Source organism: Bos grunniens, chromosome 19 (genome assembly GCF_055505025.1).
Source record: "Bos grunniens cultivar Pamir isolate PY7600 chromosome 19, Bosgru_T2T1.0, whole genome shotgun sequence".
Taxonomy (NCBI): domain Eukaryota; kingdom Metazoa; phylum Chordata; class Mammalia; order Artiodactyla; family Bovidae; genus Bos; species Bos grunniens.
The window spans coordinates 51,507,370-51,533,572 of NC_141183.1; the positions used below are offsets into that span (position 1 = coordinate 51,507,370).

The window sequence follows — 26,203 nt, forward strand, 5'->3', positions numbered from 1 at the left end:
AAAGTGCCTGATCTGTGGAAGCAGAGAGTCCAACTGCTATAGCCTAAATGGCTTTATTATTGAAAGCATGAAATTTAGAAATTCATTAACTTAAGTCCGTCTAAAACAGTTATTAACTTCCTATCCTTGGAACCAAGCCACGGATATGTATCCTTGGTACCTGGAAATAGGTCTTTGCCTCTATAGGTGATGGTTGCTAAATTAATATTGTAAAATTGTTTTTGGCCCCATCTGCCAAATAACAGAACTGTTTTCCATGATACATTTTCTCATCTCTAAATGCAGTGATAACAAAAGTAAGGACAGTGATGCTTTCTATATGGCACAGCTGTGGAGCATCTGAAACTTGCATACAGCAGGGTTTCATCAAAAAAAAGTCTCTTACAAGTAGAATTATTAAACACCCGGCATTAGTCAAACAGTTGAGTCAGAGAGGATTTTAATCTATAGCAATTTCAAAATCCCTGGAGACAGCTGATCTGATTGAGGCTTAAACTGTGAAAGAAAATGGAAACAAACACAAAACTGATTTGTGAAGGCCACTTTTAGAAGACCAAAGCTTCTGTTTCTGATTCTGTCTCCGGACGTTTCGAAGTTTGAAAGCTAATGGGTTTTGTACTTTTCCTTGGCTTTCTGAGCTGTTTGTCAGTGGATTGCACTTTGTGTCTGAGCGCACGGTCCACGTTGAGGGCTGTGCTTTCATCCGTAGTGTAAACTTGTATTTTAGAGGACTCATACTTGTTCCTCAGCTTTAGCTTGGCAACCAGGGTTGTCCCCTGGAAACCAGCACAGCAATATCTAAGGTCCCTAGACTTGCACTGCAAGAGATATTGAGATAGGTGACCTAATAAATCTTTTTGATAGTTTCGGTCTGAGAATGCTTAACAGATCCTGTTCATATGGAATTATCATTTACAACTGTGAATCCTGGAAAAGATATATTTTAACCTGAAGTGTTTTATTCAAGATTACAGTAGCAGGCTTTGTTGATTGGGGGGTTTGTTTTTTTATATTATTAAACTGCCATATTATTAGAGTCAAGTAACTGGCCGTTGGTTAGATGAAATGCACGTCACTAAAGCAGTTGCCATGTGTATTATTAAATGTGCCATATTCAATGCTATAGTCTGGGGAAAGACTATATATATCATATAGCACTGTCTCAACTTTAGCTCTTTATAAAGTTCTCTCATGCCACAGAGAGGAATTTCAATGAACTATTGATTCCATAATTTTGTTTAACTCTGCTGCAAGAAGAGTTTCCTGTTGATGTTTGAGTAAGGAATAGATCGTACGTCTTGATTTATCAACACTTAGGTTTCCATCAGTGAAACACACAGCAGATTCTCGGATGTTGTTCTCCCAGCTCTGAGCCTCTGCTTGACTTGTCTTTACTTCTTGGTGACTAAGTTCCATTATTTTTCTCAGCCTGTTTTCATTGCAGAAAATCATTAGCCCCTTTCAGAATGACAGCCAGAGCAATGAAATGCGTGTGCTTTCTCTAGCTGAGCTAAAGAACACCATAGATGAGGAATTAGACTTCTGTGAGTTATTTTCCACCTCTCCAATGGTCTGGATCTCTTTCACTGATCACATTTTTTTAAGTGGGCGGATAATATTTTGTTGGCAAAACTTCATCGATTTTGTCTAGTGGGGCCACTGTTGTAACAGTGTTACTTTTCTATTGATTTAACAAGATAAACTATAAATGGTTTGGATTTTTTTTTTAATTTATTTTATTGAAGTACAGTTGATTTACAATGCAGTGTTAATTTCTGCTACACAGCGAAGCGATTCAGTTGTACGTTTCTTTTTCGTGTTCTTTCCCACCGTGGCTTATCGCGGGATACTGACTGCCGTGCCCTGTGCTGTGCAGTAGGACTTTGTTGTTTATCCATTCTCTATATAATAGTTTGCATCTGCTAATCTCAAACTCTGATTTGGGTTCTTTATGAAAAGAGGTTTATAGGGAAATTCTGTTTTAGATTCTTCTATTAACAAGAGTCTAGTTGCTCCTGAACCAGGAAATACGTCTCTGATTATGACCCATGCCTTGGAGTCAGCTGCTTGTTATGAAGATGCTAATCTGGAGTTTTGATTGCCTTTGCTTAGAGAGGTATGACCAGTGTGGCGCCTCCTCTTATCAGGGTTCCTTGCTTTGTGTCTTACCTTTAAACAATTTATACAACTAAACATATTGTCTTTTTAATTGTTCCTGTGGCAGACTTTGTAGCTATCCCTTTATTTTAGTGACAGCTCTTGCTCTGTCTAAACTAGTGGTGGTGTAATTATTGTTCATCAAATTACTTTTCAAAGGAGTAGAATTTAAAAATACAACTTGATATGATCAGATCTTCTGATGGCTATGACCATCTTCAAAGTGAAAATATTATTTTCACCTTGGATCTGTATGTTCTGCTTTCAGTATCTGTGTGTCCCGCAGTATTACTCTACTGAAACGAAAATCCCTAGTGGGACATTGTGCCACTCTTGCTGGCAAATTCTTACAGAGATTCTTGATTAGGTGGTATGTTTGTGCTTCACTCCTTCACACAGAGATGTATTAAACTACAAGTTTTTCACTTATTAACTTAGATGATTTAGGCATAGTGTAAATTCCATACCTTTAGGTACCTGTGAACAAGTTTCTTGCTGTCTCTTTATATACGTATATTTTAGACTTAGCAGATCTATAATTGTTTTATATGTAGATGTTACTTCCCATGTCGTGTTTCCTCTGATATTTGGAGACTGAAAAAAATACTACCCTGCCTCAGATTTCGAAGTTAATTGTCAGAGGTTCCCTTCTTGTCTAAGGAGAATGCCATTCTGGAAATGGACTTCATAGATTTGCCTATACACACAGGCTACCCAGAAAAATGAGATCTGAAGAAACTGCTCCATTTTTCCTATCCAACTGATTAACATCAGCATCTGAATCAGACAGTATTTCTAGACAATGCATGTCATGATTACTTCCTGTTTTCCCCTTTGTACTTTTCTTTTGGTTAGGTATCTAAGAATTTCTTGCTTTTGTTTGTCCTTTGTAACCCGTGTCCTTCTGGTAAAGGTGTAGGGCTGAAAGGGCAGGAAGGTAGAAATAGTGTCAGGGTCCTGTTCAAACTTTGTTTCCCACTTGGGTGGCTGCAGTTCTTGTTCCAAGATGTGCAGGCTGCATAACTTGTTGGATAACTTAATAACAGCTCTAATTGCTGGTGAGTCATCCACGCAGAGCCTGGAAAGATCTGGTTCGTCCTAAGTTTGTTTGTCCTCGTTTGTAGTTTTACTATGGAAATTGGTGTTTACCAAGAAAGAACTCAAAGCAACTGAGATTCAAAGACAAACTTATGCCCCACTTGTATGAAGAGCAGACATCTTTGTCAGACTCTACTAAAGTAAACATTTTATAGAGAAAATGTTATTAGAAGTGGTGAGAGCAGCTTGGGTGTACATTCCTGAGCAGTTGACAGGAGGGGAAGGGAAGCTGTGACAGAGCAGTAAAACAAGTTCTTGTTCTTTCCAGCAGGCTTTGATACATCAGGTATTGGTGCTACCTCACACACTCCACTAAACAGGGACAGAGTTGCCGATCTGGTATTTGTTGCTGTTCTTGACTCAAGAGAAATGTTCTTTTTTCTGTACAACTGGAGTCATCTAAATGATTTCTAAGGACTTAATTAACTCAGGCTTTCAGCACCCAATTCTTGCAGATATCTAAATAATTTGTTTGCTTGAAGAAAACCCAAACTGGTTTGATTTTATTGATTTTATAATGGTCAATTGTGCCTACTTTGTGTATTTGGCATTTTGTGCTGCTGCTGCTAAGTCACTTCAGTCGTGTCCAACTCTGTGCGACCCCACAGATGGCAGCCCACCAGGCTCCCCTGTCCCTGGGATTCTCCAGGCGAGAACACTGGAGTGGGTTGCCATTTCCTTAAAAGAAATTATACCTATTAGAAAAGTATGGTTGGGTAGACAACAAGGATATTATTACAGCAGCCAAATCTCTGCTGGAGAGAGATTCTTATGGAGGCATGGTTTTATCTTACAGAGATTTCTCTGATGCACTGGGGGAACTATATTCCTAAGGGCTATATTTCATGTGTCTATAGTTGCCATTCCAATCAGAGGCATACAGACTTTGTTATTGTATCTTAAAGCCATCAGGGGCATAAGAGATGCTGGTGGTAAGAGCAAAGGGATTTATAAGAAACACCGTTCAGTCTACCGTGGTGAGGTCACTTAGCTCCATGATTTTCATAACTAGAACAGGTGATAGACACACCATGGTCTTATAGTCATGGTCTTGAGCTCTTGCTGAAACCTTCAATAAGGCATGTTTCCTACCTAGCCATTCTTCTCTGCCTCTGTGAAAAGAATGCAAGGGACTTCCCTCGTGGTCCAGTGGTTAAGACTCCCTGTTTCCACTGCCGTGGGCACGGGTTCAATCCCAGATCAGGGAATAAGACCCCACATGCCATGCAGGATGGCCAAAAGACAAAAGAAAAAAAAAAGAATTTTTTTCCCTTTATAAAAATTTGCTGTACCTTTTTGGGCAGGAATATGTTCAAATTATTTCCTAAAATAACTCCCAAATATAAAGGCTATAAAGTTCTTTTGAAATGTTGAGCTATTTCTTTGAATAGATGATATGGTTTTCATTTAATAGAGTTCCAGATAGTCTTTGTGATTATAAGGTGACGAAAACTCCAGGCATACTTGTACCTTGGGTATTCAAAGCCTTTGTGGAATCAGTAAGAGGATTAGGGATGAGGGTGAAATTAAAAGAAGGCTTAGTCCTGACCTGTGAACAGAGTCCCTTAGAGGGGGAAAAAGGAGGTCAGTAATTTTACTGTGACACTATTTATACTTTGAACAGTAAATATTCAAACTAAGATAATTAAGGTTGGCTTTTTCATTAGAAAAGAGGAAGTCTGTGCCTTATTTCAGCTCTCATCTAGTGAACACCTACTGCCTCTATAGAATCAAAAGTAAATTATAGAGATTAAGAACATAGGGAAAAGAGTTGATTTCCCATCACAAAAGTGCTCAGTCACATCTCTCTCCTCCTGATTTAAATACTCCTCTCATTCTTCTTTCTAATATTTATAGGATGTTAGAAGATGAAATTCAAGTTAACAGTGTGGAAAATTTTAGCTCAGCACAATTAAGGAAAAAATGATTGCCCCACTTGAAGATGAAAAAACTGTAAACAGAAGTAGAAGAAGCTGTTGGGAAAGTTTTTTTCTGATGACACATTGCTTCTTTGAATAAATCTTTGTGTCAGCTGAAAGCTCGCCTTGGCTTTCTCTGTTGCAAGCACCAAGTCCATGACATGCCTTTAAGTCTTTCCTAAGCGTTTGGAGAAGGAATTGATGGAATTCTCCCTACTGTTGATATACCAGGGTACCACATTATTTACATGAGACTTTTGGGCCAAAAGACCCAACTTTTCTTTTTTGTACCGTTATTACTACATCTTGAATACAAGGCTGGACTGTTTATGTAGTCTGTTGCCTGAGACTGTGGTGGCAGAGGGACAATATTGGGGGCAGTATTAGAATTTGTTTAAGTCTGAACCGGGGATTCCATTTGTCTTAGTGACATTAGTGTCAAACTGTTAGTGCCACACTATTTTAAATTGTGTCCAAGAGCCTGAGCGGCTTATGCTTATAGGTGCCATCTATGAACTTAGAAACAAACAAAGGAGCCTCTCTCCACTGACTGTGTAAGCCCAGTGAGCAATTAAAAAGCAGCCCGGGACCTCACCCGGGCAACTGGTCGGAACCAGAGCTTGTGGCATTCCCCTGGATATTGTTGAAAACTGTCAGAGAAAAACTAAAGCAAATAATCAAAGTGGAAATAATTGTTCCTGGGAACAGTTTTGTTTTTGAAGCTTGAGGCAGTGGAAGGAATAGTGACTAGTCACTTACAGATCTTTGGTTCTAGTCTCTGCTCTGCCTGAAACTAGCTCTTTAAGAAATGGCTTCAAAACCCAGGGCTTACTTCTATAAAATGAAGAAAAGAATTGAAGTAGGTTATTTGCAAAGTTCCTTCTAGCTTGAAAAATTGATACGTGTATACTTTAGATCATCTTTGAAGGATTTTTTTTTAATTAGGGTATGGTTTACATATAGCAAAAATGCACATATCTTAATCATACAGCTTGATCAGTTTTTATACCCAGATAATCACCACTCAGATCAAAGTTAGACTATTTCCATCATTTCAGAAAGTTCCTTTATTCCTCCTCCAGTCAAGACTACCTTTGACCCAGACTATGACTTTTATCATCGTAAATTAGCTTTGTTTATATTGAACTTCAAGTAAATAGAATCATTCTGTACATTCTCTTGCATCTGGCTTCTTTTACTTAATTTAATGTTTTTGAGATTCATTCAAGTATTACAAGTGTCGCTAGTTCATTTTTTTACATTGCAGCATAGTTTGAATATAACACAGTTTATGTATCCATTACTCTGTTGTTTTTAGCTTTTGGCATATTATTAATAAGGCTGCTATAAACTTTGCTGTATAAGTCTTTTTTTGACATAGTCAATTCATATCTTCTGGGCATGTACATAGGATTGGAATCGCTGGCTCAGAAGGTAGGCATGTGTTTAGCTTTATTAGGAACTGCCAAGGAAGTATTCCAAAATGACTATACCATTTTTTCATTCTTAACAGCAGTGTGTGAGCCATTCTAGTGAATGTAAACTGTGGTCTTAATTTGCTTTTCTCTGGTGAATACTGATACTGGGCACCTTGCATGTACTTACTGGAGATTTGGATATCTTTTGCAATGTATTTGTGAAGTCTTTCACCAGTTTTTATTGGGTCTGTTGTCTGTTGAGTTTCAGGGGTTCTTTACTCTGGATGAGGCTTTTTGTTGGATATTTTGCCAGTATGTCCTTTCAATTCATTGCCTTTTCACTTTCTTATTGGTGTTTTTTGACAAGCAGAAATACATTTTTTCCATTATTTTTACTTTTATGTGTTTCAGTGCTTTTCCTTACTAACTATATGGTTCTGGTTTTTGCATTTAGTCTATGAATCTTTTCAAAATATTTTTTATTATGAGATGAGGCAAGGATCAAGGTTCAGTTTCTTCCAGATAAGTGTGTTCCAGTACTGTTCATCAAAAAGATTTTTCCCCCAATGAATTTTGACGATACTTTTTAAAAAAAACCATATTTTTCCTGGATTCTCTATTTTCTTCCATACACACACACACACACACACACACACACACACACACACACACTCACCCCTGTCTTTTATACCACTATCATACACTATCTTAATAACTAGCTTTTTAGTAAGTTTTGAAATGTAACAAATTAATGTCTCTACTTTTTCCTTTAGTCATTTCTTGGCTATTCTAGAATATAAAATATAGATTAATGTATGTCTTTACATTTCCATGCACGTACATATGCACACACATACCAGCAGATGGTGTGGTCCATGGACCTCTCTGAAAGTGTCCAATACACTTTCAAGGGGTCAGCGAGTGAAAACTATTTTTATAAATATGAATTCATTTTTTGTCTTTTTTTGCCATCTTGACATTCAGTATAGATGGTGCTGAAGCAGTGGTGTATAAACCTGATGGCCTCTTAGCGTGGTAAAAAGCAGTGGCACCAAGCTATGCTCATAGCAGATGCAATTTGCTCATAGTTTAAAAAAAAAGGATATAATTACTTAAGGCTTTCTTGATACAGTAAACATTATTAATTTTATCAAACTTTAGAAGCTAATAAATTTTATTAGATTTTCATGTTTGTGTACTTTTTAATGTTCTATGTATCATAATTGAATTAATGCACACTAGTTGTCTTGAGGGAGTTGTGTGTTTGTTTTGCACTGAACTAGCAACTGTTTTCATGGAATGCCATTTTACTTAAAAGAAAAACTGAAACTTCGTTCATTCAGACATTGGTATTTGGTACAAATGTTCTCAAAAATGAACAAAGTAAACATGTCATTTCAAAAAAAACAAACTGACAAATATTTACTACCAATCATAAAATTCTAGTCTTCAATTGAAAATTAGAAATTTGGAAACCATGTATCCACCAGTCTGCATAACAGGTCCCATACTTAAACACATTTCTGATGAGATAGGTGGTGATACTACCTAGTATGATATTTTATGTCATAAAATAAGTCAACATTTGGAAGATATGCAGTATTTTCCAAATGACTGGTCTTATAAAATTATGTATGGTAATGGACTCATTTCAAGTGCAAGACAGAACAAAGGATTTTAATACGACAGATTGCAGAAGTTAATTGGTATGGTTTCAGATATCATTGTAACTAGCACGTTAAGTGTTCTATCAGGGAAGAATATCCCCAGAATCTGATAAGACTCAGAATATGAATACACGCAATCCTTTTCCAATTCCATTTCTGACTTACATCAATATATGGAGAAAAAGCATTTGACAAAATCCAACATTCATTCATGATGGACTCGCATCAAAGTGGGTGTAAGAGAAGCATAATAAAGGCCAGTTTTGAGAAACCCTCCAGTTACATCTATTCAGTGGTAAAAAGCTGAAAGTCTTTCCTTTAAAATCAGGAACAAGACAAGGATCCCCACTCACTCTTACCACTTCTATTTAACATAGTATTGGAAGTCTCAGCCACAGACATCAGACAAGAAAAAGAATTAAAAAGCATCCAAGTTGGAAGGGAAGAAATAAAACTGTCACTGTTTGCAGATTACATGATACTATGTATGAAAAAACTTAGTCTCCATCAAAAAACTATAATAAATGAATTCAGTGAAGTTACAGGATACAAGATGAATATACAGAAATATGTTGCTTATTCTATAGACTAATAATGAACTATAGAGAAATTAATGAAACAATTTAGAATGGATTAAAAGTTGTAAAATGCCTAGAAATAAATTTAACCAATGATATGACCATAGTGGTTAATATCCAAAATATATAGCGCTTACAACTTAATATAAAAACACAATTTAAAAATGGCAATAATTAGCCTCCAATTAAAATAAGTTAGTTTTTTAAAAAAGAAAAAAAAATGTGCAGAAGACCTGAATAGGTATTTTTCCAAAGAAGACATACAGATAGTCAACAACCACATGAAAAAAAGTTCAGCATTGCTATCAAAGTGTAAGTCGCTCAGTCGTGTCCGACTCTTTGCAATCCCATGAACTGTAGCCCGTCAGCCTTCTCAGTCCATGGGATTCGCCAGGCAAGAATACTGGAGTAGGTAGCCATGCCCTTCTCTGGGGATTCCAGACCCAGAGATCGAATCCAGGTCTCCTGCATTGCAGGCAGATTCTTTATTGTCTGAGCCACCAGAAATCAAAGGAGAAATTCAAATCAAAATCACAGTGAGATATCATCTCACAGCTATCAGAAAGGCTATCAATGAAAAATCTAGTCAAAAATAACAAATGTTGGTGATAATATAGAGAAAAGGGCACCCAAGTAGACTGCTGGTGGGGTTCTGGTTTGGTGCAGCCACTACAAAAATGGTATATATTCCTGAGAAAACTAAGACTAGAACTGATCCAGCGGTTCTACTCCTGAGTATATATCTGAAGAAATGAAAATACTAATTCAAAAAGATACATGAACCTCAATGTTCATAGTAGCATTATTCACAGTAACCAAGATAGAGAAGCAGCCTAATTGCCCATCAGCAGATGAATGGATAAAGAAGATGTAGTATGTATGTACAACGGAATGTGACTCAGCCATAATAAAGAATGAAATTCTGCCATTTGCAGAAATGTAGATGAACCTGGAGAGTATTATGCTTAGTGAAATAAGACAGACAAACACTGTATATTATCACTTATATGTGGAATCAAAAAACAAGGCAAATGAATAAAATAGTGGTTACCAGTAAAGAGAGGGAAAGGGAAATGGGCAAGATAGAGGTAGGTGGGTAGATTAAGAGGCACAAACTACTGTGGTGAAATACACAACAAGTATATAGCCATTATTTTGTAATAAGTTTAAACAGAGTATAAAATATTGACTCACCATGTTGTATACCTGAAACTAATATAGTATCATAAATCATCTATACTTCAATAAAAATTCATATAATATACCTCAAAAAAAGAAAGCATGACTATCATTATTTGTAATGTTTCAAAATTAAAATTTTAATGGATTAACACAAAAATGTTTTCAATATTGATAGATATTATCACATACAAAAACTCTTTGGATTCCTATCTTTAAGTACACAAAACGGTCTTAATTCCCCCAAAACAACCATCATATTTATATAATATATATACATGTATGTATGTATTATATGTGTATATCTATATACACACATACTACAGATTAAATGTATATTCATCTCTACAAAAATTTAGATGAGATTTGAGTCATTTTTCATTGAATCTGTGGGTCACATTTAGCAGATTTGACATCCTAACAATATGGACTCTTTCAATACATGAATCTTGTATAGCTATCCATTTATTTTGTTGTTTAGTCGCCAAGTAATGTCCAACTCTTTTGCATCGTCATGGACTGTAGCCCACCAGGCTTCTCTGTTCATGGGATTCCCCAGCCAAGAATACTGGAATGGTTTGCCATTTCCTTCTCCAGGGGATCTTTCCGACCCAGGGATCAAACTCGTGTCTCCTGCATTGGCAGGTGGATTCTTTACCACTGAGCCTCCAGGGAAGCCCGGTGGTCTTCTTTAATTTCTCCTGATGTTTGTTAACTTTTAATGTAGGAGTCTTATGCATATTTTTTAACATTTATTTCAGTCATTTGATGCTTTAATGCTATAATGAATAGCAGGCTTTGTTTTTCAGGATTTTTCCATAGTATATAGTATACAATTTTTTTGGGGGGGGCAGTATATTGAACTAGTATCCAGAATCCGTTATAGATTCATGTATTAATTTTAGTAGATCTGTTTGGATTTTTTGCTCAGCAGTCATGTCATCTACAAATAAAGATGGTTATATTTTTTCCCATCTTTACACCTCATTTCTTTTCCCCCTCATTGTATTCGCTTAGATCTCTAGTATGCTGAGTAGATGTGATGATATTGAAAGTCTTGTCTTCTACGTAATCTTATAGGGAAGTGTTTAACATTTCACTGTTACATATAATGTTAGATGCAGTTGTTGTTTTAAATGAAAACTTAACATTCCTCTATTGTGTCATTCCTATATTGGAACACCTGAATCCTTATATTGTATTATTCCTACATTGGAATAACAAAAAATGGACAAACTCCATAAAAGAGCCCAACTGACTTTCTAAAATTGAAAAATATAATTTATTAAATAAATAAATTATTGAATGGGCTTAGCAGCTGACTATATGAAGAGGAAGATAGAATCAGAAATTCAAAAACAAGTCAAAACTTACTTAAACTGAAGTGAAGAAAGAAGAAAATGAAATACAACAAAACTCAGTATGAGAAATGTATGTTGTGGTATTTACCTGCCTAACGTACATGCAGTTGTTAGAGATGGATGGAAAAAAAGCCAGGATAGGGCAAAATAAATAAATGACGGGCTGAATATTTTCTAAAGTTAATTAAAGACATCAACTCCAATTTCAAGGTTAGCTTGCCCCAAGTAGGATAAATACAAAGAAAACCATATCTTGTCATATCAGCACCCTAATAATCCTGAAGTCCACAAATCACAAAGCAATTTTAATTTTTAGCCTACCATGTTTCTTTATTTCTTAGGTTCATATTTGGGTGACAGTTTAACATTTTGACAAAGTTAGAATTATTTTTAAGTTTCTTTGACAGTTTGAGATACCTGTCTCCCATTCCTCTATGAGGAATCGTCAGGATGTTTACCATTAGATGGAAGTAAGAAAATGGGGAACTAGTATTTATTTATAAACAGCTACGTGCCTAACAACGTGTTAGATGTTTTCACATGGTTTATCTCATTTAATCATATTTCATTAGGATCACAGATCCATTTCAGAAATATGCAAAGAGTGGGATTTAAGACACCTAGTTCCTAATACTTAGAAATACTTAGAGTGCATTATGGTGACACCTCAGATAAGTCCAAACCTCTTTTTACCCTGCCTGATCAAATATTCATTTCAAAACACTGTATGCTGAAATGAGCCACGTGGGAGTTGAAGAGAATCAACTATTCAGGTGGTGAAAATGTGTGAATGCAGCTGGCAGATGAAGCTCCAGTGTGATGAATTCCCAGCTTGTCCTTATTGCTTCAGGCAACGACTGACAGGCTGACTGGTCATTGGCTTTCCATTTCTGGCACTGATAGGACTGAAAATACTGAGTGTCACAGATACTTAAAAGCTGTCCCTGTTAGAATGGATACAAACAGTGCTGGAGGGTCCTTCTTGCATAGAGCTGTAATCAATATGGTCTAGAGTTCTTGACCTGAACCTATAATTATCTGGTTGTTGTAAAGGTGGCTTATTGTTACAGAAAATGCTTATATTCAGAACTTTGGGGCTAAGTTGTGAATGGAGCGAAGGAAAATAGAGGCTTTGTCCCTCCTTCTCTCCTTCCTAGTATTTAAGAGGCTATCATAATAACCACAGATCAGGGCATTCTTAAAGGATTAGAACATTGTATCTCTAGGATTTTGGGGTGCTGAAGTTTGAATTTTACCTCTGATGTGAAAGTCATGACTTTAGTGTTTGTAGCTTGTGATTTTTCAAATAACAAAACAGAATTTCTTCTCACTGATTCAAATACTTGGATTAGAAGTGCAACTTAAATCATAACACATTTGAACTTGATCTTTTCCTGCAGCTAAGTGTATGCTGACAAAAAAGAAATTGAGTAAGCGGATGTTACAGCATCCATGATCCATGAATGTGAGTTGAAGGTGGTGACACTGATAGCAATTCTTAAGTTACTCTTTGTACCAGTGTATGTAAGTATATTGTGATCAAGATTAATTTGCCATGTGAAAATAGCAATAGTGCAGTTAGGAAAGGACTTAACAGTCAATGTGGATCCTGATTGCTGTCACCACTTGGTTTAAGACACCTCTGATGGGCATTATTGGGGCTTCCTTGGTGGCTCAAGCAGTAAAGAATCTGCCTGCAGTGCTGGAGACCCAGGTTCAATCTCTGGGTCAGGAAGATCCCGTGAGGAAGGAAATGGCTTACCCATTCCAGTATCCTTGCCTGGAAAATTCCATGGACAAGACAAGCCTGAAGGGCTACAGTCCATGAAGTCGCAGAGTCTGGGTGGGGATGCCTTGAAAAAGAGGGAAAAAGTAATGCTATATAATAGAGGGCTATTTGAAAACAAGGGTTGTCTTTGTATTTCTACATGCTGGGTATTGGTACCTGCCACAGAGCAGATAATCAATATGTGTTGGATTATTGATTTCTGATGAAACATAAGCCTTTAAATATATCACAAAGTATTTAAAACTTAATAATGTTGCTTCTTTGGATTCATTGGAGAGTATATAACTCCATTGCTAACACTAGCAAGTGGGTACTCTTTGTACCCCCTTCTGATGTCTATGTTCAAGGTCAGGAGGGGCGGCCGTGAGGAGACACCCTTGTCCAAGGTAAGGAGCAGCAGCTGCGCTTTGCTGGAGCAGCCGTGAAGAGATACCCCATGTCCAAGGTAAGAGAAACCCAAGTAAGACGGTAGGTGTTGCGAGAGGGCATCAGAGGGCAGACACACTGAAACCATAATCACAGAAAACTGGCCAATCTGATCACATGGACCACACACAGCCTTGTCTAACTCAATGAAACTAAGCCATGCTGTGTGGGGCCACCCAAGACGGATGGGTCGTGGTGGAGAGGTCTGACAGAATGTGGTCCACTGGAGAAGGGAATGGCAAACCACTTCAGTATTCTTGCCTTGAGAACCCCATGAACAGTATGAAAAGGCAAAATGATAGGATACTGAAAGAGGAACTCCCCAGGTCAGTAGGTGCCCAATATGCTACTGGAGATCAGTGGAGAAATAACTCCAGAAAGAATGAAGGGATGGAGCCAAAGCAAAAAGAATACCCAGCTGTGGATGGGACTGGTGATAGAAGCAAAGTCCAATGCTGTAAAGAGCAATATTGCATAGGAACCTGGAATGTCAGGTCCATGAATCAAGGCAAATTGGAAGTGGTCAAAAAAGAGATGGCAAGAGTGAACGTCAACATTCTAGGAATCAGCGAACTGAAATGGACTGGAATGGGTGAATTTAACTCAGGTGACCATTATATCTACTACCGCGGGCAGGAATCCCTTAGAAGAAATGGAGTAGCCATCGTGGTCAACAAGAGTCTGAAATGCAGTACTTGGATGCAATCTCAAAAACGACAGAATGATCTCTGTTCGTTTCCAAGGCAAACCATTCAATATCCTGGTAATCCAAGCCTATGCCCCAACCAGTAATGCTGAAGAAGCTGAAGTTGAATGGTTCTATGAAGACCTACAAGACCTTCTAGAACGAACACCCAAAAAAGATGTCCTTTTCATTGCAGGGGACTGGAATGCAAAAATAAGAAGTTAAGAAACACCTGGAGTAACAGGCAGATTTGGCCTTGGAGTATGGAATGAAGCAGGGCAAAGGCTAATAGAGTTTTGCCAAGGGAACGCACTGGTCATAGCAAACACCCTCTTCCAACAACACAAGAGAAGACTCTACACATGGACATTACCAGATGGTCAACACTGAAATCAGATTGATTATATTCTTTACAGCCAAAGATGGAGAAGCTCTATACAGTCAGCAAAAACAAGACCAGGAGCTGACTGTGGCTCAGATCATGAACTCCTTATTGCCAAATTCAGACTTAAATTGAAGAAAGTAGGGAAAACCACTAGACTATTCAGGTATGACCTAAAGCAAATCCCTTATGATTATACAGTGGAAGTGCGAAATAGATTTAAGGGACTAGATCTGATAGACAGAGTGCCTGATGAACTATGGACGGAGGTTCGTGACATTGTACAGGAGACAGGGATCAAGACCATCCCCATGGAAAAGAAATGCAAAAAAGCAAAATGGCTGTCTGGGGAGGCCTTACAAATAGCTGTGAAAAGAAGAGAAGCGAAAAGCAAAGGAGAAAAGGAAAGATATAAGCATCTGAATGCAGGGTTCTAAAGAATAGCAAGGAAAGATAAGAAAGCCTTCTTCAGCGATCAATGCAATGAAATGGAGGAAAACAACAGAATGGGAAAGACTAGAGATCTCTTCATGAAAATTAGAGATACCAAGGGAACATTTCATGCAAAGATGGGCTCAATAAAGGACAGAAATGGTATGGACCTAACAGAAGCAGCAGATATTAAAAAGAGGTGGCAAGAATACACAGAAGAACTGTACAAAAAAGAGCTTCACGACCCAGATAATCACAATGGTGTGATCACTCACCTAGAGCCAGACATCCTGGAATATGAAGTCAAATGGGCCTTAGAAAGCATCACTACGAACAAAGCTAGTGGAGGTGATGGAATTCCAGTTGAGCTATTTCAAATCCTTAAAGACGATGCTGTGAAAGTGCTGCACTCAATATGCTAGCAAATTTGGAAAAGTCATCAGTCGCCACAGGACTGGAAAAGGTCCGTTTTCATTCCAATCCCAGAGAAAGGCAATGCCAAAAAGAATGTTCAAACTACCACACAATTGCACTCATCTCACACGCTAGTAAAGTAATGCTCAAAATTCTGCAATACGTGAACCATGAACTTGCAGATGTTCAAACTGGTTTTACAAAAGGCAGAGGAACCAGAGATCAAATTGCCAACATCCGCTGGATCATGGAAAAAGCAGGAGAGTTCCAGAAAAACATCTGTTTCTGCTTTATTGACTATGCCAAAGCCTTTGACTGTGTGCATCACAATAAACTGTGGAAAATTCTGAAAGAGATGGGAATACCAGACCACCTGATCTGCCTCTTGAGAAATCTATATGCAGGTCAGGAAGCAATAGTTAGAACTGGACATGGAACAACAGACGGGTTCCAAATAGGAAAAGGAGTATGTCAAGGCTGTATATTGTCACCCTGCTTATTTAACGTCTGTGCAGAGTACATCATGAGAAACACGGGCTGGAAGAAGCACAAGCTGGAATCAAGATTGCCAGGAGAAATATCAAAAACCTCAGATATGCAGATGACACTACCCTTATGGCAGAAAGTGAAGAAGAACTAAAACGCCTCTTGATGAAAGTGATAGACGAGAGTGAAAAAGTTGGCTTAAAGCTCAACATTCAGGAAACTAAGATTATGGTATCTGATCCCATTACTTCATGGCAGATAGATGGGGAAACAGTGTCAGAATTTATTTTTTTGGGCTCCAAAATCACTGCGGATGGTGATTGCAGCCATGAAATTAAAAGACGCTTACTCCTTGGAAGGAAAGTTATGACCAACCTAGATAGCGTATTAAAAAGCAGAGACATTAGTTTGCCAACAAAGGTCTGTCTAGTCAAGGCTATGGTTTTTCCAGTGGTCATGTATGGATGTGATAGTTGGACTGTGAAGAAAGCTGAGCGCTGAAGAATTGATGCTTTTGAACTGTGGTGTTGGAGAAGACTCTTGAGAGTCCCTTGTACTGCAAGGAGATCCAACCAGTCCTTTCTAAAGGAGATCAGTCCTGGGTGTTCTTTGGAAGAAATGATGCTAAAGCTGAAACTCCAGTACTCTGGCCACCTCATGCGAAGAGTTGTCTCATTGGAAAAGACCCTGATGATGAGAGGGATTGGGGGCAGGAGGAGAAGGGGACGACAGAGGATGAGATGGCTGGATGGAATCACTGACTTGATGGACATGAGTCTGGGTGAACTCTGGCAGTTGGTGATGGACAGGGAGGCCTGGCGTGCTGCGATTCATGGGGTCGCAAAGAGTCGGACACGACTGAGTGACTGAACTGAACTAAATGTTGCATCTTTGTGTATATATTACCTCTTTAAACCCAGAAAAGAGAATCTTGACCTAGAATTCTTTGTTTCAGTTGCTATTATGTTTATGATCACTATTCCTTTGTTTGAGCCCTGGGTAAATTGTGTGATCTGTTGGCCTATTTTGTAGAGTGTTTCAAATGATCTTTTCATGTCATTTTTTTCTTAAAAAACAAAAAAAAATGTTTGTGTAGCACGTTTCCCCTCTTTGATAGCTTTTACATAACCAAATAATAAAGTATAAGGCGATTATGACCTTCAAGTCAGGTTTGCTTTAGTTTTGTTAGACTGGCATGGAAATTTGTGTTTGAAGGTTATGTTTATAAAACATTAGCTGGGCAATTCCTGCATCCCTAGATCTGTTGTCAGGCATGTAAACTTGAAAGTAATGGACTCAACTTTTGTCTTCTGGTCATACTAGGCTAACTTCCACATGTGTTGCTGTGGGGGTATTTGGGACTGTCTTTTTAGTTAGCTCCTCTTGTACATGGGCCCAGGATATTCACATATAGGGATTTGACCTAAATTCCATTAAACCAAAAAGGTTTGTTTTGAGTTGCTACCATTTTGCTAATGCCATTGCAGACTTGTGAGTTGTAGTTGAACCCTCGGCAGTCCTATGAGACATACCATCTTGAGTCTTCAACCTATTTCAATGTTGTTTCTAAGAGTATTGAAGAGCCCTAGTTATTCTGTAAATGCTCGGTGTTGCAATTGTGCAGAATACCGAAAGTTGCACTTGAAACTTGAACTCTCCAGTTAGTCATCCATTACCCTCTTCCTGGGCTCCAAAATCACTGCGGACAGGGAATGCAGCCATGAAATCAGAAGACGACTGCTTCTTGGCAGGAAAGCGACGACAAGCCTACACAGTGTGTTGAAAAGCAGACATTACTCTACCGACAAAGGTCTGTTTAGTCAAAGCTATGGTGTTCCCAGTGGCCACATCTGGTTGTGAGAGCTGGACCACAGAGAAGGCAGAGCACCAAGGAATTGATGCCGTCGAACTGTGGTGCTGGAGAAAACACCTGAGAGTCCCCTGGACAGCAAGGAGATCAAACCAGTCAATCTTAATGGAGATTAACCCTGAATAGTCTCTGGAAGGCCTCATGCTGAAACTGAACCTCCAGTATTTTGGTCATCTGATGCAAACAGACGACTCATTGGAAAAGTCCCTGATGCTGGGAAAGATCGAAGGCAGAAGGAGAAGAGGGCGAAGGAGGATGAGATGGCTGGACAGCATCACCGATGTGATGAACATGATCTTGGGCAAACTCCAGGAGACAGTGAGGGACAGTGAGGCCTGTTGTGCTGTAGTCCATGGGGTCGCAGAGAGTCAGACATGACTGGGCAACTGAACCACAACACCACCATACAGTTTTCCAATGAAGAATGTATGATTGGGAAAAGACTCCACCCTTCAGCTTCTTACTACCTAAAGAGGACACTTAGTGCATCTGTGATAACCGTTTGACATTCCTTGTATCGGGCTGACTTTTCTTATGGCAGAGATTTTTAGTCATGAGTGAATACCTCTAAATAAGAGTTTTTAATATCCACGGTAGGGTCCTAACTCCTGAATCAGAGGGCCTATGCCAGAGAGACCTTGGAAAAATGTTGGTATGGTGCCTGAAACTTTTCATTTGCCGTGAAACATGTTCTTAATTATACTTTTTATTCCAGTCCACCTCACTGATTAAATTAATTACTTTCTCCTCTGTTCTTAAACTTTTACTGTTGTGTTTATCACCTCGTATTAAAGGTAGTTGGGAACCATTTCCCTTTCAAAACCGTGAGCTCATCTTTGAACTCCCCACAGCACTCTGAACGGTTCTGACACATAATAGGCACTCAATAAAGGTTAATGAATTCAACGTTTCAGCATGGAATATTGAAACCAAATTTTTGAAGTTGAGTAGACATAGTAGTTGCCTCCTAGGAGGGGGACTAAGTGCCTGGCTAACAGAAGTGAAAAGACAACTTTCATTTTAATCTTTTAGACTACACTCATGCGTTATCCTTGCAAAACATAAATGAAGCTCTTACCAGCTATCATATTTTTCAGAATTTGACAGGTTACCGTCGCAAGATATTATTGTTTGTTTACTTACACAAATAAACTGAGGTTGCTGCTGCTGCTAAGCAGCTTCAGTCGTGTCCAACTCTGTGCGATCCCATAGACGGCAGCCCACCAGGCTTCCCCGTCCCTGGGATTCTCCAGGCAAGAACACTGGAGTGGGTTGCCATTTCCTTCTCCAATGCATGAAAGTGAAAAGTGAAAGTGAAGTCCCTCAGTCATGTCTGACTCTTAGCGACCCCATGGACTGCAGCCTACCAGGCTCCTCCATCCATGGGATTTTCCAGGCAACAGTACTGGAGTGGGGTGCCATTGCCTTCTCTGAAACTGAGGTTAAATGATGGTTAATAACTTGTATTTTGTTACCTTGTTGGTGATAGAACAAAGATACGACTCTGTGAAACCTTCAGTTTCTCCAGGAGATTGAACACCATCTTGACCACAGTAGCCTACCCCTTTTATTGAAGTCTAGTTGATTAAAAATTTTTTTTTCTTTATTTATTTATGTAATTTTTGACTGTGCTGGGTCTTCATTGCTGCTTACAGGCTTTCTCTCGTTGCAGTGAGCGGGGTGGTTCCCCCTGTGGTGGCTTCTCTTGTTAGGAGCAGCTCTAGGGCACTGGGCTTTGGTGGTTGTGGTGCATGGGCTTTCATTAAGGCTGGTGGGCTCTAGGGCACAGGCTCAGTAGCTGTGGCACCGGGCTTAGTTGCCCCACGGCATGTGGGATCTTAGTTCCCCGACCAGGGATAGAACCCATGTCCCCTGCATTACAAGGTGGTTTCTTAGCCTTGGATCATGAAGGGAGCCCCAGCACAATAGCCTACCTTGATTTTGTTCATACAATCAGCAAAAGGTATATATCTGACCTAGGAACCATGTTTCTTTATTGGTATACTGTGTACATCTGAGAAGCCACAGAATACAGCACCTCCAGACTCTTTGAGTGGCTCATCTATTTTAAGAGGCCATCGGTACAACCTCTTTGATAAGGTTTTGTTGGTTGAAAACAATTGTGCTCATGGTTCACCTAGGTAGCCCTGTAGCTCACAGAGAGACTCTTACCCTTTAAGCAGTAACCATTTATTTTCAGCTAGGAAAGCCACTATCAATCAGATAATGTTTTCTCAAGCTGAAAAAGGCTTTCACTAAAGCATGGTGATTGCCCACAGTCACATTTCTTTACCCATCTAATTGTGGGAAAATGCAAACTAAAGGAACACTGGTGTTTGTAACTCCCAGTCTATTCTACTTTTGCAGGTGAGGGAGAGAGAGGCAAAGGGACTGTATTTCTCCTGGAAATATTGTTAATTGCTTTTTCACAATATAGATTAAAGCATAAAAGAACCCCCCAAAGCTCTGATTCTAAATGGACCTGACACCTTGATCTTCTATCATGGTATAACGTGAGTGGAGATTCCCAATGGACCTTGATACACTACAATATTTATTACTATAAAGCTCTAAGAGGTCTTAGTCACTTTGAAACTTGTAAGAGCTGTTCAAATCCCCTACACTGGACTTGTGTTTTCACATGGTAAAGTTTTTCTGATTTGTTTGGTGTAGTGTACTCAGAAGTACCTCCCCCACCCAGTTCTGAATAATCAAATTAGGCTTTTCGATAAACTAAAAAAGTAGTGCTCAGACATGAAAGTATATCTGGGAGAAAAATGTTTTTGCGTTGCTTTGCTTGTCCATTAATATTTAGGGGCTACAGAGTCTTCAGCTGACCCATTTTATGCCTTTGTATTTTTATGTGCAAAAAGGTACTAACTTTTGCCTGTTGCATTGAGAGGATCAGAATATTGATAAACTGAAAGGTGCTGAGATGATACTTCTATCAGTTCTGCTGTTGATGGTGATATTTTCATTGCAGTGTGCTTTAAAACTATGGTGTCAGGAATCAACAGTGGTTTATTATGGTTTAATTTTAGGAATACTTTTTTTGTGTGGGCTGCAGGGAGGCCATGCCACATGGCATGTGGTACCTTCCCGAACCAGGGATCAAACCTGGGCCCTCTGCACTAGGAGCATGGAGTCTTAGCCACTGGACCACCAGGAAAGTCCCAGTCATAGGGTTTTAAAAATTTTTAAATTACTAAGGAAAACTCTGTAGTAATATTTACATTCACAAAAATAGTAATATGCAAATTAAAAGATATACTTAGCTGAGACAAAATTATTTTGAGGTTGTGATCATCAAAATTAATGTAAATTAATATAATTTTGAATTATTTGTCTTTACTTATGAAGGAAACCTAACTACTCTATATGAGGAAAGTTATAGAAGTAAAGGGAAATAAATAGGATACTTAGCATCTCTACTTAAATATTGAGTTATTTGTAGGCCATTTAATTTCTGTGCTGCCTATTAAATTCCATGCATAATGAACAATAGTGGTTTTTGGTAACATTTGATTGCTTAACATACTGTGCTAAGCATTTCACATGCGTTACCTTCTTTATTCTTCATAGAGATCTGCTGAGGTACATGTATTGTTAGAATTTCCCTTTTTGAGAGTAAAGGGGTACAGCCCAGAGAAATTATGGGTACTATACTACTTCCCATTTTGACAGTGCCATCTGAATTTCTTTATTGTGAACATGTTTTGCATAGATCTTTATTAAAATATGTTTTTGGTAAATGCATTTTGGGGATAGACAGTTGTGTAGCAGAAGTGCCTGAACTTAGTGAGCAAATGTGAGTTTGGTGTCATCTCTGTAGCCAGCCAGGTGTATTACCTTCAGGCCCTTTGTCCTTCAGAATTGTTTGGAAATACCTATCTCCTATGATATCAGAGTCAATAGATGTAACATCCGGATGTCTTCTGACCGTGGTTTGAATACATAACAAGGATTCATTAAATATTAGTTCTCTCCTTGTTGCATGCGTAGTCACTCAGTTGTGTCTGACTCTTTGTGACCCCAGGGACTGTAGCCCACCAGGCTCCTCTGTTGGTGGGATTCTCCAGGCAAGAATACCAGAGTGGGTTGCTGTGCCCTCCCCCAGGGGATCGTCACAACCCAGTGATTGAACCTGAATCTCTTATGTCTCCTGTATTGGCAGGTGCGTTCTTTACCACTAGTGCCGCCTGGGAAGGCCCTAGTTCTCCCTTTGTTTCTTTATTTCAGTAATAGGAGAAGGAAGAAAGATTTTTACTATATCCCAGTGATTTTGTTTTGCTCTTTAGTATTGGATTGGCCAAAAATGTTTGCTGGGGTTTTTCAGAAATATATTTATGTCTATTAGTCATGCTTCCCGTGGAGAATGATTATGCTGTTGTCCTTATTTTATACCCAAGGAGGAAGAGAAATGGTAGATCCCAGCTTGGAGGCCAGGTAGTCTAATTACAGAGCTTGTTTTTTTTTTTTTTTTAATTGAAGTATAGTTGATTTACAAAGGAGCTTGTATTCTTAGCTAATATATAATTTTCTCGAAGGATATCTATAACAATGTGTTAGATTAGATTCTGGTATCTCAGGTCTTAACCATAGCAATTATTCGCCCACTCCCTCCTTCTCCCTTATCCAGTTCTCCTGTGTTTAGATTGTGACAGTATGACAGTTCATTTCCTGATCTTCAATTGATTCCTGCAGTAAGTTTGTTCAATTAGATGTTCAAAGACTCTTCTGATTCTAAAATCTGTGATCCTGTACTGTATGGCTACATGTGCCTTATGCTGAGGCAGCTCTGACAGTCCTTTAAGGGAAAGGTACTCATCGCTGTGGCCTTTTGGGGAACATGGTGACTCAAGTACTGAAGTGATATGAACCATTTCAGGGGGGGTTTGTTAGAAATGACAGAACACAAATTAACTGCTCAAGCCTCTTCATCTCCTTAACAAAGAAGAACCGCAAAATAGTTCTGCCCAATTGGATTTGACTTGAGTCGTATTTGTTTTAGTGTGTACATACATTTTGCTCAGCCTACAAAAGCTGAAGAAACAGAGCCATTTTGTTTTCCTGAGGAGCAGTCATTCTCCTAATTGGATTAGACTGGCTGTTTACATTTGTTTTGGACTCTGTCTTGATATGTCATTGTCTCCCTTTCCCTCTTTTTTCCCCTTCTGTCTCTGTTTCAGTTTATCTTCTTGTTTTGATAATTCTTTTTTTTTTTCCTGTAAGTGAAAATCTCTCCCAGGGATGCTGAATAGGTCATTCTTTTTATAACACTCCTTATATGCACAGAAGAATTTAGCTTGGCTGTAAAACTTGTTCTTGGCATAAGTTTGGCAGATAGTTTTTAGCCTGGGTGAGACTTTTCATTGGGATCATGAAAGTGTTGGGGCGTCACTGCCTTCCACTCTTCTTTCTTCAAGTATGACATTAGTGGTTTTAGCTCTTGTTGACCCTTCTTTTAACCAAAGCTTTATAGCCTATTAGAGCACAGTGTGGATTTTTTTATGATATGTTGGAGGAAAAGAAAAAACCCTCTAAAGTTACAAATGGTTTCATTTACCAAAATGACTATTACTCTTGGAAAGTTTTGCCTTTTCTTTAAAATTTCCAGGAGTTGGGTGGGCTTGCTGTCCTCTGTCCCACTCCACCTCCCCACCCACACATTCATGTTGGCCAAGATGCTGAGAGCTTGAAGCATAATTCCAGGCTTCTAGGAGGTAAATCATTTACCAGGGACTAAGCAAGACAACACTTTCCTGCTATTATTTTAATCTCACATTTCATCATTTATTGGATCAAATAACAAGTCTCATTTACTTAGGATCCATGTCAGCACCTTGAACTCCAAATCATGTATTACATGTCACCTTGTGAGGGATTCTGTGCATTGTTCATCTGTTGTAGTGGACTTTATTTAAGCATCTTCATTTCTCTCCAGGGTATCTGAGGGCTTCAATGTAATGAAAAATGTTTGCCCTCTTCATAAAAATAATACAAGAAACCAGTGAAGAAACCTAACAATTTCCTGTCCAAAGCAAGCAGTATCCTTCAGTAGGTTATCTTGAACGTAAATTTATATGTAAATGTAGTCATAACTAAGAAGAGGAAAAGTTGTGAATCTTTTATCATCACAGGTTAAATAACACAAACTTCAGGTAACCTCCTTGGGTTTCCTCCATGCTTTTGGCTCAGCTCTGGTTTATGCTGGAGCCATATCTGCATCTCCACTCTTTCAACCCTCTCTTTTTATGAGACTAAAAAGTAAATTGGGTGCTATTTAAATATTTCCTACTTATGTTTATTGAAAACTACCCTGCCGCAGGGCATAGCACTTTGAAAAACTGCCTTGCACCAGCCTGGTTTTCCAAACCCACATGGTTTACCCAAAAACCTGGACTTTGCTTTCCTCAGACCTTTAATTTCTTTAAACCAAATGATCACACAAAAACTTAGGAGGAGCCTAGTTTCATTTGTGAGGTTTTCAATAAAAGTTAAGTGGAGTGCGGCTAGAAAACCAGACCCTGAAAAGCCATGACTCTGCTGACACTAGAGGAAAAACCTACAGAATTCTTATACTTCCTGCTTTCAGTGTTGGAGAGGAGAGAAAAAACAGAAAAGATGGAAGAGCGTTAGTACTGGTCCACTTTGGGGAAAAGGGGGAATGAGGCAAGTTTGGTTGAGTTCATCTGTTACTTACCTGGTATTTTTTTTGAAGTTTGTCGTATTTCTAGAAATTTTTGAAAATTCAGAAGAGTGTGAAAAACAAAATTTAAAAACTAATTTCATTCCATAGATATAATTATTCTTAACATTATGGCATATAACTTCTTAGTGCTTGACCTTTTAAAATTTATATTTTAATATTGACCTAATAGTAAATAATATTGAGTAGCTTACCTCATCATCATCATCAGATTTCCTTCAAGTTGTTCAGTATTTTCCCAAATATAGATATTTTAATGGTTGTAGTCTCTGAATCATTTGTCTAGCTTCTATCCTTAAAGTTTTCAGTTTCTAATTTTTTTCTACCATAGTAATTAAGAATAAATAAAATTCCCATATATAGATCTTTGGTTTATATGTTTCTAAACATTTAAAGAAGAAATAATATCAATACTTCTCAACTATTCCGAAAAATAGAAGAGGAGGAAACACCTCTAAACTCATTTCATGATGTCAGTATTATCCTAATATCAAAACCAGTCAAGGACACAACAGGAAAAGTAAATCAGGCCAGTATCCCTAATGAACAAGAGGTAAAGATCCTTAACAGAATTTAACAAACCAAATTCAATAATACATTAAAACGAGCCCCCACCACAATTAACCAGAATTTATTCTAGGGATGCTAGGATGAGTTAGCATCTATAGATTAATCAATATGCTATACCACATTAACAAAATTAAGGATAAAAATCATAGGATCATCTCAATAGATGTATAAAAAGCATTTGACAGAATTCACCATTCATTTATAATAAAAACTCTTATTAAAAGATGTATACAGAAAACATACCTCAACATAATAACTTGTCTGTGTATGATAACTCCATGTATAACACTTGTCCATGTATGACAAGTCCACAGCTAACATCATACTTAGTTGTGGAAAGCTGAAAATTTTTCTTCCAAGATCAGGAAGAAGACAAAGTTGCCCATTCTTGCCATTTTTATTCAACATAGTATTGGAAGTCCTAGCCAGAGCAATTAGGCAAGACTGCATCAAACTAAAAAATTTCTGTATGGCAGAAGAAACAAAAATAAAAAAGTAGTAGGTATCCTACAGAATGAGAGAAAATATTTGCAAATCATGTATCTGATAGGGGTAATATCCAAAATATATGAAGAAGTCATACAACTCAATAGAGAAAAAAAGTCATTAAAAAATGGGCAGAGGGTCTGAAGAGACATCACATAGAATACATACAGTTGGCTAATAGGTGCATGAAAATGTGCTCAACACACTAATTATCAGGGAAATGCAAATTAAAAGCACAGTGATATACCATCTCATGCCTGTTAGAATGGCTATCATGAAAAAGACAAGAGATACAAGTGTTGGCAAGAGTGTGGAGAAAAGGGAACCCTTGTGTACTGTAAACTGGAATGCCAGACTGTAAACTGGCGCGGCTACCATGGAAAACAGTATGGCAGTTCCTCAAAAAATTAAAAATAGAACAATCATATGATCTGGCAATATATACTTTTAGAAACACATTAAGTCACAAAGATATCTATGTCTCCACGTTCACTGCAGAATTACTTACAATAGCCAAGACATGGAAACAATCTAAGGGTCCATTGATGGATAAATGGATGAAGGAAATGTCACACAC

The 26,203-nt window shown here is 38.2% G+C and overlaps 1 protein-coding gene across 39 annotated transcripts in view; it reads left to right on the forward strand.

Moving 5' to 3' along the window:
• The window catches only part of BCAS3 (BCAS3 microtubule associated cell migration factor), a 591,361-nt gene that overhangs the window by 309,373 nt on the left and 255,785 nt on the right, over nucleotides 1-26,203 (forward strand). For 2 of the 39 annotated variants that reach the window (XM_086360545.1, XM_086360548.1), the window contains one exon: nucleotides 5,113-5,164. The exons of the other annotated variants lie outside the window; for them this stretch is intronic. In XM_086360545.1, coding sequence (XP_086216671.1) covers nucleotides 5,113-5,120 — 8 coding nt within the window. In that variant the 3' untranslated portion in view covers nucleotides 5,121-5,164. Of the gene's footprint in view, nucleotides 1-5,112; nucleotides 5,165-26,203 lie in introns of those variants that run through there. 39 annotated transcript variants of the gene reach the window in all.